The sequence below is a fragment of the Nerophis lumbriciformis genome, linkage group LG29 (assembly GCF_033978685.3).
Source record: "Nerophis lumbriciformis linkage group LG29, RoL_Nlum_v2.1, whole genome shotgun sequence".
Classification (NCBI taxonomy): Eukaryota; Metazoa; Chordata; class Actinopteri; order Syngnathiformes; family Syngnathidae; genus Nerophis; species Nerophis lumbriciformis.
In genome coordinates, this window is record NC_084576.2 from 15,103,180 (window position 1) to 15,116,000 (window position 12,821).

Below are 12,821 nucleotides of genomic sequence, written 5' to 3' on the forward strand. Positions count from 1 at the left end.
GAAGTGTCCATGAAATACAAACAAGATACTTTTATTGTGGTGGAATCAAAACAGGAAGTTGTGTACCAGGAAGTTACAGCAGCGCGAGTCGCTCAATGGAATGCTTGCTTCAGTAATACTGATTTGTACCATAGAAGAAGAGGAATGCTCTCGTTCGTTGGGTCACCTGACCTCAACAATAAACGTCTGTCAGTGGCAAGTGCGCCACGGGAAGTCCCATGAGGGGGCGGAGTCACGCAGCGCTTTTGGTGGGTAGCTCGGTGCTGTTGTGCCGCGTTTTACGTGACGTGCCGTCGTCTCGTGGCCGCGCCCTCTGGAGGTTGGACATGGCGGCCGTGCGCTCGATGTCGATGAGGGCGTACAGCTCTGTGCGCCGCGTGGGGGTGGTCGGGGGCATCGGCGAGGTGGGGGTGCGTGGTGTGTGGGGGTTGCTGCCGTCTGAGGCCCCTCTGTTTCCGCCTCCGTTGTCCATCTCCACTTCGATGTAATTGAGCGTCTTGGGCGGCTCGGTGTAACCCGTTGGCCGGCGGAAGTCAAAGTTGAAAATTGTGGGTCCGTCAGTGCGGCGGCGAGCCGTGTCAGGTCGATGCGCGCTCAGCGGAGCCGTCACATTCTCCGTGTTGACGTAGTTGTGCGAGGGCTCCAAGGCAGCGGAAAGCGGAAGGGGGCAGCAATGGTGCGGATGGTTGAAGCCATTGAGTGATGGCGTCTTCAGGCTTCCGCTCTCCTCATCCTCCCAGCTTGACTTCCTGGCCTCCCAAACAGGCGGGAGCGCTGGAAGGTTTTCATAGTCCAGCAGGGCCGTGCGGCGCTGCGCCGAGTTGTTGACATTCTGCAAGTCGGGGGTTAGCGGGGGTGGGCGGTGGCGGCGAGGAGCTGCAGCCGAATTGGTTGACGAGCCATTGGAGTGGGCGGCGGATGGCGCGGCAGGCGGCTCGTCAGGAGCGGCGTGACCATTGGTCACCTCAGTCTCACCGGCCTCCTGCTGCCGCCTCTGAACGGGGGTGGGGCCCAGCACAAAGCGCACGCCCTGGGGCTCCAGCAGCACCTGGGGCTCCTGGAGAGGCGGCACGTCGACGCTAACCCGGGGAGGAGGCGGTGGAGTGGGCGGGCAGCAGGCCTGGGGGGAGGTGGGGCTCTCCAGCGGCGTGGTGACAGTCAGCGGGCTAGGCTGCTCCTCCAGGAGACCTGTCGTGTTGACGTACGTGTGCACCTGAAAACAAGTCACTCGTCATGTACGCGTCAACACCCGCAGGTGGTCAAGTGGTGGTGCTACACGCTTACATTGTCGTCAGCCACTAACAGGGGGTGTGTGGACTCTTCTCCCACTGACGGAAGACGCGTGCTGGCCACAGACGGGTGTCGGCTGGAGGGGTGAGACGGCACGTCGCCCACCGACGGGATCCTGTTGGACACGCCGTTCGGGACCGTCGGAACCGAATATCCCAAAGCTGACACACATACACACAAAAACTTGAAGAAACTATTCCAAAAACACGTCACTTTAGTCATCTCACTGTGTGTACCTGCAGGAGAGAGTGCCCCCTGGTGGTTGGGTTCCAGCACTGCCTCCTCCACAACACTGATGCTGTGACTGTGCATCACTTCCTGCAGCATGTTGAAGATTTCTTCAGCCCGGGAACATTTGAAAGCAAAAATGCCTAAAAACAACAAAAGGAAAGTTAAATTATTACAATTTACTCTATCTTCCATACGCCATCTGAAGGCCGACAGGCTCCTCCCACATCTGCAGTGTGTACTTAACATGTCACATTTTTATCAAATGAAATGTCAACATCATCTACAACTAGCACAACATAGTGGTAAAGCACATCAGAAGGGTGAGAGGCACCAACACTACAATACACACAGGAAGTACCACGCTACATACACACAAAGTACTCCACTATGTAAGTACTACACACACTTACAAAGCAGCAGTCAGGCAGCAGCAGAAAGAAAAAAAGTTGTTATTATGGTGGACACATTTTACTAATGTGATGCTAGGACACGGGACACAGGAAATGGATGAGAGAACTGGAAAAATAAGGTTTTTTTGGCCGCACCTTGGCCGGTCTGACAGCGGCGCCCGCTCTCAAAGGAGAACAGGTTGGAGTCGTAGCCATAGCGACGCAGGCACAGGTAAGGCCACTTGACGTCGTCGCGGCGATGCGTGTGAAGGACCAGCTCGGCGTCGGTCAGCTCCATTACGCCAGAGCCCAGCTCATTCCCATCATCGTCCACATTGATCACCTTAAGGGAGGGAGGTCAAAGGTGACAGGGATTGAGTTGATAGCCGCTACTTGTTAGGTATTTACAAGATGGATTCATTCCAAACACACCTGGTCTGCCAGAGAATGAGAAGACAGTCAGAGGGATTTGTGTTTTTTTGCGAACATTCAGACCACTCTTAATATTCTTTTTTTAAAAAGCAACTAGCTGGGCGTCGTTTGCCGACTGACATGAAAGCGTGTATGGCTCTCCTCATGAATAGGTGGCTCAGTTTGCTTGTGACAATCTTAAAAAAAAAAAGCAACTCACAAGTGCCACAAATACATTGCAGTCCTGTGAAAAACACTGTTCATTTTGCAACAAGGTTTCCTAAAACTGAATGCGTCCTTCTATGGTTATAATCGCAATTTTTCTCTTTGCCAACACTGGTACCCTTTCAGTCGTGGAATAGGTCAACTGAAGATGGCTTGAGTGTTTCTGAGTGCATTGTGTTTAATTTGGGTACCATTCACATTTGAATTGATACTGGTACCAAACGGTACCATTTTTTGGTACTTGTGTGTTGATAAATATTAATTGTTTTTGATAATACAATCTCATGGGACAAGCGGTAGAAAATGGATGGATGGAATCTAATTATTTATTGCAACATTTAAAAATGAGCTGATTATGATAACTGATAGGTTGATTGGGTGGAGCCCGCCTTCTGCCTGAATGCAACTGGGCGAGGCTCCAGCACCCCCACGAAACCAAAAGGGAAAAGCGGTAGAAAATGGATGGATGTCCAGTTGTTATATCTTGTTTTATTATCACATTTCTGAATCTCAGTTTTAAGTTTGACATTAAATTGCAATTATAGTCCAAGACATTAGATGGCAGTAGTGTAGTTTATGGTGTGTTTTGTTTTTGTTGCGCTTTAAAAAGTCCTAATAATGTAAGTACTGTGCTTAATATGCACCAGCTGTTTGATTGTAACATACATCTTAGTTGGAATTTTCATTATCAAATTTGGAGGTGTTGAAATTGCCATGTAAAATCGCTTATGCTAATCAGTAGCATGTCAATAGCAAAGCCAATGTATATTAACATTAAGCTAACGCATTTATGGAAAAGTGAAGCCTTTGGCAGCGTTTTTGAGTCAATTGCTTTGTTGGGATTGGAAACTGCAACATTAGCTAGAGGTAGTTTGGTTAAGTCCACTCTCAGGCTATGTCTATACTAAGCCGAATAACCCCTTAAACAAATAATTATTTAGCCTAAGCCCCGTTTCAGCCACACTAAACCATCGTTTAAGGTTTCCCTCCTTGGATAATTTTTTTACATGGGTAAGTGCGCCGTGTATTTCTTGAATCTCCGGCTCTTAGCTTTGTATGGACTCATTGATCATTTACAAACTGAGTTTGGAGAAGAAGTGACGCCAGAAAGGCCGCGCCCCACACAGGAAGTGACGTCACAAAGAACGCGCCACAGCCAGCTTCATAATAAAGCAGTTTCGTAACTCGGAGCTAACCACTGGAAATATGAAGACGAGTCATCCAGACATGCCTGTGTTTCTCTTTCCGTCTGTACAGACGCTTGTTGAAATCACACATGAATACCTTCAGAGAAAGCGATTGCAGCTATTTGGGATACAACACTTCTCAAACGGCAAGAGAACTTTCCAATGTCCAGGTCAGCTGTGATTCTACTTACCAAAACTTTGTCCTTTTGTCGAAGGAGAGACGAGAATGCGGGCTCTCGTGGATGTGATAAAAAAAGGTAGCGTGTGCTTTGTATTACCTGGCCGTCGAGGGAAGACTACAGAAAATGGCGAATGCTTTTGGACTGGCAAAGCAGACTGTATCAGTTATTGTCCGCCATGTATGTCGCGGATTCAACGTCTAGGTCCAGAGTATATAAAGTCACCAAAAACGAATGGACAATGAAGGTGAAGGCAAAAGAGTGAGGAGTGTCCTGACCAGATATCTAGATCCCGATATTGATTGTTGTAAAATGTTCTTTATTACATTGTGTACTTTCACGTGTTTATTAAAGATTTGATTATTTTATGATGGCGCAGGTGTGACACACTACAATAGGGCCCCGCACCACACTGGATTCCAGTTAATTGAAATACCACAACATTGGATATTGTTCAGATAAGTTAAATTTAAGAACTTGCACACAAAGCAACACTGGAGGTGTCTATGACATGCGCATTTTCCGCGCATGCGTATTAGGTCACATCGCGCCAGCGGACGGAGTGGGGCGGGGGTCTTAAACGGTGGCATTGTTGTGTGTGGACACGGATAAGGTTAGGTGGGATTTTCCCTGGATAACATTGGTTAGTGTAAACGGGGCCTCACTGCTGCTCGAGTGGTCCCTAAGTGCCAAAGTGTGTAAAACCAGCCGAGTTGGGCGTGACGTTACGCACAACCCAGGTACCAAACATGGCACCGTTGGATTTTACACGCATCGGTCGGTGCCAAAAAAGTACCCATCCCTATCTGTATTCCATTACTACATGCAAATGAACCAAGCAATAGAGTTTGTCACCTTGAATTTACTCTGATGATTATCTGGGATCAACTCTTTCTCTGGACAGCTTGAGCAGCTACCCATGATTCCTCACTGCACCCTCGCACATCTGCGCGAGCACCCAACAGAAGGAGAGAGAAAGAGAAGTGGTCATGGCGAGAAGGGTGCACAGGCAAGATGATAACTCTCCGGATGAGGTCATCACCTAAGGTCTTCCTCCATGGCCAGAGGTCCAATGACGGTCATCAGCACGCTACCTTCGTCACGCCTCACAGTGATGTTGGTCAGAGCAGCTGGAGGGTGATTTCAAGAATTCAAAACGTAAATAACCAATTAGTGCATGAATGGAATACACTTTATCATATTGTAATTATACTTTGTAGTTTGGTCATTGAAGTACATGAAAAATTAGCACACTTTAAATTTTTTTATAAAATATTATTTGCTATCTTCGGCTCTTTGTCTATCCTAACCGTTTTTGCTCAGCTTTTGAAATCATTGCGAATCATTGACAATATTTTGATTTTATAGTTTGATGTTCATTGTACTAATATATTATGCTGTGTCTTCAAGGTTTCTGCAAGTATCAACAAATCTAATTGAATGCTTTTTAATGCAAAAAATGTAATGCCAATGTCCTTCTAGACAAACTTGTAAGCATTTGACAATGATCATATTGAATAGTTGGACAGTTTACATTAACTGTGGCCAAATTAAGCACTAATTAAATAATAAAATATGATAATGCAAGTAACCCTTTCAAAACAAACTGTTTTCATCACTGTATTTTTACCATTGTAATTGAAAGGTAAATAACTTAACGATCCCAAATAGGTAAACACACAAAAAATTAAATGGACTCTAAATGTCTAAAGGCAAAAATTGCACTTTAATAAATATTGAATTGCAGTTTATCCCGAATTGGTTTGTTTTGTTGTTGTTTTTTGTTGCCAATTGCTATTAAATGATTTTTAATTGCCTCTGACCATCATATTTAATGCAATTTAAGGCCTCAATTTTGCAAAATGTATTTAATTACCTTTAAGTTAAGTTAAAGTTAAATTTAAAGTACCAATGATTGTCACACACACACACACACACACACACACACACACACACACTAGGTGTGGTGAAATTTGTCCTCTGCATTTGACCCATCCCCTTGTTCACCCCCTGGGAGGTGAGGGGAGCAGTGGGCAGCAGCGGTGAATCATTTTTGGTGATTTAACCCCCAATTCCAACCCTTGATGCTGAGTGCCAAGCAGGGAGGTAATGGGTCCCATTTTTATAGTCTTTTATGACACGGCCGGGGTTTGAACTCACAACCTACCGATCTCAGGGCGGACACTCTAACCACTAGGCCACTGAGTAGGTTAGTAGGTCAGGTAATCGGGTAGGTTTATAATAGGTAATCAGTAGGTTTACTGATTTTTAATGACCCTGGTTTCTAATTTTGCCCATGTTTTTATTCATAAGTATTTTAGTTATGTTTTTTTTCCAAGTCTTGCACTTTGTATGGTACTTTTTAATAACCCCTTTTAATCCTGTTCAGCACGTTGGTCAAATCAAATGACATATTTCTGATACAAAAAGCAATTTTCCTTAAAAATGTGAGGGAAATTTGAGTTTTTTGTGAAGGTGCGTTTAAATTAATAGTGCTTACAAAGTACAAAGAAGAAGAATTATGAGAATTACTTTCAACCTTATTTAAAATAAGATATTCTTCATCGCAGTATGTTAATGACTGAATTAATTAATTACATATTACAAAACCGTTGTGTATACTAATTCACAGATGTCATTCTATTATAAAAAGGTCAGTAAATGATGTATATATTTGTAAACGCTCTGAAGTGGGAAAGGGGTAGGATTAAATAAGCTTTGCTTCTTCCTACTCCTTTTCGGACATGATGTAAAGTGAATGATATGAAATTGTGTGATGTATTATGCTGTAAGTGTGTTCATGTTCGAAATAAACTAAAGAAAGAAAGAAATGTTTAAAATGCAAGTTTATATTAGCCAATGTACAAACCCCGTTTCCATATGAGTTGGGAAATTGTGTTAGATGTAAATATAAACGGAATACAATGATTTGCAAATCATTTTCAACCCATATTCAGTTGAATATGCTACAAAGACAACATATTTAATGTTCAAACTGATACACTTTTTTTTTTGCAAATAATCATTAACTTTAGAATTTGATGCCAGCAACACGTGACAAAGAAGTTGGGAAAGGTGGCAATAAATACTGATAAAGTTGAGGAATGCTCATCAAACACTTATTTGGAACATCCCACAGGTGTGCAGGCTAGCTAATTGGGAACAAGTGGGTGCCATGATTGGGTATAAAAACAGCTTCCCAAAAAATGCTCAGTCTTTCACAAGAAAGGATGGGGCGAGGTACACCCCTTTGTCCACAACTGTGTGAGCAAATAGTCAAACAGTTTAAGAACAACGTTTCTCAAAGTGTAGTTGCAAGAAATTTAGGGATTTCAACATCTACGGTCCATAATATCATCAAAAAGTTCAGAGAATCTGGAGAAATCACTCCACGTAAGCGGCATGGCCGGAAACCAACATTGAATGACCGTGACCTTCGATCCGTCAGACGGCACTGTATCAAAAACCGACATCAATCTCTAAAGGATATCACCACTTGGGCTCAGGAACACTTCAGAAAACCACTGTCAATAAATACAGTTCGTCGCTACATATGTAAGTGAAAGTTAAAGCTCTACTATGCAAAGCGAAAGCCATTTATCAACAACATCCAAAAACGCCGCCGGCTTCTCTGGGCCCTAGATCATCTAAGATGGACTGATGCAAAGTGGAAAAGTGTTCTGTGGTCTGACGAGTCCACATTTCAAATTGTATTTGGAAATATTCGACATCGTGTCATCCGGGCCAAAGGGGAAGCGAACCATCCAGACTGTTATCGACGCAAAGTTCAAATGCCAGCATCTGTGATGGTATGGGGGTGCATTAGTGCCCAAGGCATGGGTAACTTACACATCTGTGAAGGCACCATTAATGCTGAAAGGTACATACAGGTTTTGGAACAACATATGCTGCCATCTAAGCGCCGTCTTTTTCATGGACGCCCCTGCTTATTTCAGCAAGACAATGCCAAGCTACATTCAGCACGTGTTACAACAGCGTGGCTTCGTAAAAAAAAAAGAGTGCGGGTACTTTCCTGGTCGCCTGCAGTCCAGACCTGTCTCCAATCGAAAATGTGTGGCGCATTATGAAGCGTAAAATACGACAGCGGAGACCCCAGACTGTTGAACGACTGAAGCTCTACAAAAAACAAGAATGGGAAAGAATTCCACTTTCAAAGCTTCAAAAATTAGTTTCCTCAGTTCCCAATCGTTTATTGAGTGTTGTTAAAAGAAAAGGTGATGTAACACAGTGGTGAACATGCCCTTTCCCAACTACTTTGAAATTCTAAGTTAATTATTATTTTCCAAAAAAAAGGAAAAAAGTTTATGAGTTTGAACATCAAATATCTTGTCTTTGTAGTGCATTCAATTGAATATGGGTTGAAAAGGATTTGCAAATCATTGTATTCCGTTTATATTTACATCTAACACAAATTTCCCAACTCATATGGAAACGGGGTTTGTACGAAAAATTCAATCGGGGCACATATATAATTTGATGTCATCGTTACCCAAAAAAACTCAGCAGTGAAATCAGATCGACACATTATAAAATAATAAATTACTTCTAAAGGAAACTTTAGTGCTGTGGCAAAGGGATGCAAATCCAAGCCAGAAAAACTAGTTTGAGAAAGTCAAAAAACAAAAACACGCAAAAAGAACACAAACGATAAGTAAGCAGATGCAAACAAATCCTAACACCCAGTAAGTGTGAAGTGCTGCGAGCGTTTAGAAGAACTTAAGTCAATAACTGGCCAGCTCTGTTGTGATTGCAGCTACTTAATTAGCGCAAATTAGCTTCCAGCGGGCTAGCTAGCTAGCGCACAGCTATGGTAACAGTCCATCTTCCAGGAGGCTAGCCAAGCGGACACAGCTAAGCATTACACCCACGGGTAACAACAAAAGTGAGTACTCACCACATACAGAGACACACAGCAGTCAAAGTGGCGTCCAAACGTGTCGGAAATTCCCTCCGGCTGACGCCCGGACGACGCCAGCTAACATTAGCTTTAGCCTGCCGCTACACGAGCAGAGCCTCCATCTTTCCTCGAGCGCCAAAAAAAAAAAAAAACAATCACAACTTTCCTCCAAAAGTTGCCTAACGCCCCGGTTCGGGCGAGTGACGTGAGGAAAAACGCGTTAAATCCATGGGGAGCTGTTAGCAGTTTCCTGCGTGGTGCGAGGTTCCGTCTGATTGGAACTTTTTTACGCCACCAAAAAAAAAAAAAAAAAAAAAAGGCAAGTTTTTGGCTGTGGAGGTCTCGCCGTCTTTTCCTGCTGCTAGCTTGTTGGGCTAAACTTGGCCAAACTTCCCAGAGTTCAGCCAGTTGCCGAGCAGCAACGCGCATGCGCAGCTCGTGTGCTTTCAACACGTCATGAAGACAAAAAACAACAACATATTAGTTATTTTATTGAAAGCGACAAACAAATGTCACATTTACATCGATTGAAAATACCCTTGTGTAATGTTCATATTGTTGTTACTCAGCCAGCGTTTGTGGGTCTGATGAACCCGTTGCATTTTGTGGCTTTTAATGCCTCACAATCAAACACTTTTATGTTAAAATACTGAACAGATGTTTACCTTATCCCAATAAACATCTGTTTATTGGGATAAGGTAGCCAGCGTTTGTGGGTCCGATGGACCCGTTGCCACACTTGCCAACCCTCCCGAATTTCCCGGGAGACTCCCGAAATTCAGCGCCTCTCCCAAAAAACTCCCGGGACAAATATTCTCCCGAAAATCTCCCGATTTTCAGCCGGAGCTGGAAGCCACGCCCCCTCCAGCTCCATGCGGACCTGAGTGAGGACAGCCTTTTTTCATGCCGGGAGGACAACAGGGTGACAAGAACTAAATCATCCAGACTAGAGATAAATTGTATTATTATGTTTATTTTACCTAAAAATAAATATATTTATTAATTTAAAAAAAACAACCCAACTAAATACATTTTTACTATATTTTGCTAAAAACATAAAAATTAATTGTATTTTTATTTGTATTTTTTCGTGACTCTTTATTACATCCAGCCATAGAATTATACATTAAAATAAACATATTTCAAATAATTGATTTTAAATTATCATAATAATTCATTTAAAATGACCATATTTAATTATTAAAATAATTGCTAGTTTATCAACAACTTTAGCATTTTATTCATTACATTTTGAAACTCTCAGAAGCCAAGTTATGTTATATTACTTAATATTTATTTATGCAAGTTTGAAGTATCAATTATCTAAACACAGTTTTGCATATTTTCAGGATGTAGATATCTATATATATATACATAATATGTATGAAATACTTGACTTGGTGACTAGCTGTCAATATACTCCTCCCCTCTTAACCACGCCCCCAACCACGCCCCACCCCACCCCCGACCACGCCCCCACGCCTCACCTCCCGAAATCGGAGGTCTCAAGATTGGCAAGTATGCCCGTTGCATTTTGTGGCTTTTAATGCCTCACAATCAAACACAGAGGATAGAGTAAAACAACTTGCACTGAGCCTAGTCTATACAATCCGCTACACCAGTGGTTCTCAAATGTGGGTACGCGTACCCCTGGGGGTACTTGAAGGTATGCCAAGGAGTACGTGAGATTTTTTTTTAAATATTCTAAAAATAGCAACAATTAAAAAATCCTTTATAAATATAAATAAAAACTAGGGATGTCCGATAATGGCTTTTTGCCGATATCCGATATTCCGATATTGTCCACTCTTTAATTACCGATACCGATATCAACCGACATATACAGTCGTGGAATTAAAACATTATTATGCCTAATTTGGACAACCAGGTATGGTGAAGATAAGGTACTTTTAAAAAAAATGTATAAAATAAGATAAATAAATTAATATTTTCTTGAATAAAAAAGAAAGTAAAACAATATAAAAACAGTTACATAGAATCTAGTAATGAATGAAAATGAGTAAAATTAACTGTTAAAGGTTAGTACTATTAGTGGACCAGCAGCACGCACAATCATGTGTGCTTACGGACTGTATCCCTTGCAGACTGTATTGATCTATATTGATATATAATGTAGGAACCAGAATATTAATAACAGAAAGAAACAACCCTTTTGTGTTGTGGGAGGTTTTTTGGGTTGGTGCACTAATTGTAAGTGTATCTTGTGTTTTTTATGTTGATTTAATAAAAAATAAAAAATAAAAAAACGATACAGATAATTAAAAAAAACGATACCGATAATTTCCGATATTACATTTCAACGCATTTATCGGCAGGCCGATATTATCGGACATCTCTAATAAAAAACTATCTTTTTTTCCAAATAGTTCAAGAAAGACCACTACAAATGAGCAATATTTTGCACTGTTGTACAATTTAATAAATCAGAAACTGATGACATAGTGCTGTATTTTACTTCTTTATCCCTTTTTTTCAACCAAAAATGCTTTGCTCTGATTAGGGGGTACTTGAATTAAAAAAAAATTCACAAGGGGTACATCACTGAAAAAAGGTTGAGAACCACTGCGCTACACCTCCCTGATACCGAAGTACATGTCAAACTACTTCCTTAACGTAAATGACCGCCATAACCACAACACCAGGGGGAGCTCCACTAATCACGTTAAACCCAGATTCCGATCTAACAAAGGTCTTAACTCATTCTCCTTCTATGCCACATCAATATGGAATGCACTCCCAACAGGTGTAAAAGAAATGGCATCTCTATCCTCCTTCAAAACCGCACTAAAAGAACACCTCCAGGCAACTTCAACCCTAAACTAACACCCTCCCTTCCACATCCTACCTCCCCGGATTGTAAATAATCAAATGTAAATGATCAAATGTAGATACTTATTCTTATACTTTCTGATCTCTCTCTCTATGTCCACTACTTGCTGTACATATCCTACCAAGTCAGTCCTACACTGTTTCTCTGATGATGCAATTGTTGATGACTGAAGTGTCGATATCAACTAAACCTACCCCACCCCACATCCCACACTCCGGATTGTAAATAATGTAAATAATTCAATGTATATACTCTGATGATTATCTTGTGTGATGACTGTATTATGATGATAGTATATATCTGTATCATGAATCAATTTAAGTGGACCCCGACTTAAACAAGTTGAAAAACTTATTCGGGTGTTACCATTTAGTGGTCAATTGTACGGAATATGTACTGCACTGTGCAATCTACTAATAAAAGTTTCAATCAAAAAAATCAATCAATCAATCAAAAACTTTTATGTTAAAATACTGAACAGATACTTAACATAAAAGTGTTTGATTGTGAGGCATTAAAAGCCACAAAATGCAACGGGTCCATCAGACCCACAAACGCTGGCTGAATAATAACAATATGAACGTTGCACGGAAAATTTCTCTGCCAGTTTCTGCATCCCACTAGGGATTCTTCTTTTGTGTTTCTGCACCTGCGGTTCCCACACAAGGTTGCAACATTGTTTGTTAACATACTTGCCAACCTTGAGACCTCCTAATTCGGGAAATGGGGGGCGGGTTTGGTGGTAGCGGGGGTGTATATTGTAGCGTCCCGGAAGAGTTAGTGCCGCAAGGGGTTCTGGGTATTTGTTCTGTTTTGTTTATGTTGTGTTACGGTGCGGATGTTCTCTCGAAATGTGTTTGTCATTCTTGTTTGGTGTGGGTTCACAGTGTGGCGCATATTTGTAACAGTGTTAAAGTTGTTTATACGGCCACCCTCAGTGTGACCTGTATGGCTGTTGACCAAGTATGTTTTGAATTCAGTCGTGTGTGTAAATGCCGCATATATTATGTGACTCGGCTGGCACGCTGTTTGTATGGAGGAAAATCGGACATGACGACAGGTTGTAGAGGACTGCCACAGGCAGTGTCTTTAAGGCACGCCCCCAATATTGTTGTCCGGGTGGAAATCGGGAGAAATTCG

The 12,821-nt window shown here is 42.1% G+C and overlaps 1 protein-coding gene across 2 annotated transcripts; it reads right to left on the bottom strand.

Moving 5' to 3' along the window:
• Window positions 1–10: 10 nt before the first annotated feature.
• Window positions 11–9,250, bottom strand: LOC133572187 (fibroblast growth factor receptor substrate 2-like). 2 transcript variants are annotated; one of them, XM_061924982.2, is made up of 7 exons: window positions 8,828–9,246; window positions 4,955–5,042; window positions 4,768–4,858; window positions 2,067–2,253; window positions 1,527–1,661; window positions 1,285–1,451; window positions 11–1,213 (listed from the first exon to the last, which is right to left on the bottom strand). In XM_061924982.2, exons 3-7 carry the CDS (start codon window positions 4,831–4,833, stop codon window positions 233–235), a joined length of 1,536 nt encoding a protein of 511 aa, XP_061780966.1. In that variant the 5' UTR covers window positions 4,834–4,858; window positions 4,955–5,042; window positions 8,828–9,246; the 3' UTR covers window positions 11–232. The 2 variants fall into 2 exon arrangements, with proteins under 2 accessions (XP_061780966.1, XP_061780965.1); XM_061924981.2 differs by having other exon boundaries at window positions 1,285–1,661; window positions 8,828–9,250.
• Between the last annotated feature and the right edge of the window lie 3,571 nt (window positions 9,251–12,821).

Coding starts and splice junctions, on each gene's coding strand:
- LOC133572187 (XM_061924981.2), bottom strand. CDS start 4,833: ATGGGTAGCTGCTCAAGCTGTCCAGAGAAAGAGTTGATCCCAGATAAT. Junction 2,254..4,767: donor ATCATCAGAGTAAATTCAAG/GTGACAAACTCT, acceptor CCCTCCCTTAAG/GTGATCAATGTGGACGATGA. Junction 1,214..1,284: donor TGTTAGTGGCTGACGACAAT/GTAAGCGTGTAG, acceptor ACTTGTTTTCAG/GTGCACACGTACGTCAACAC.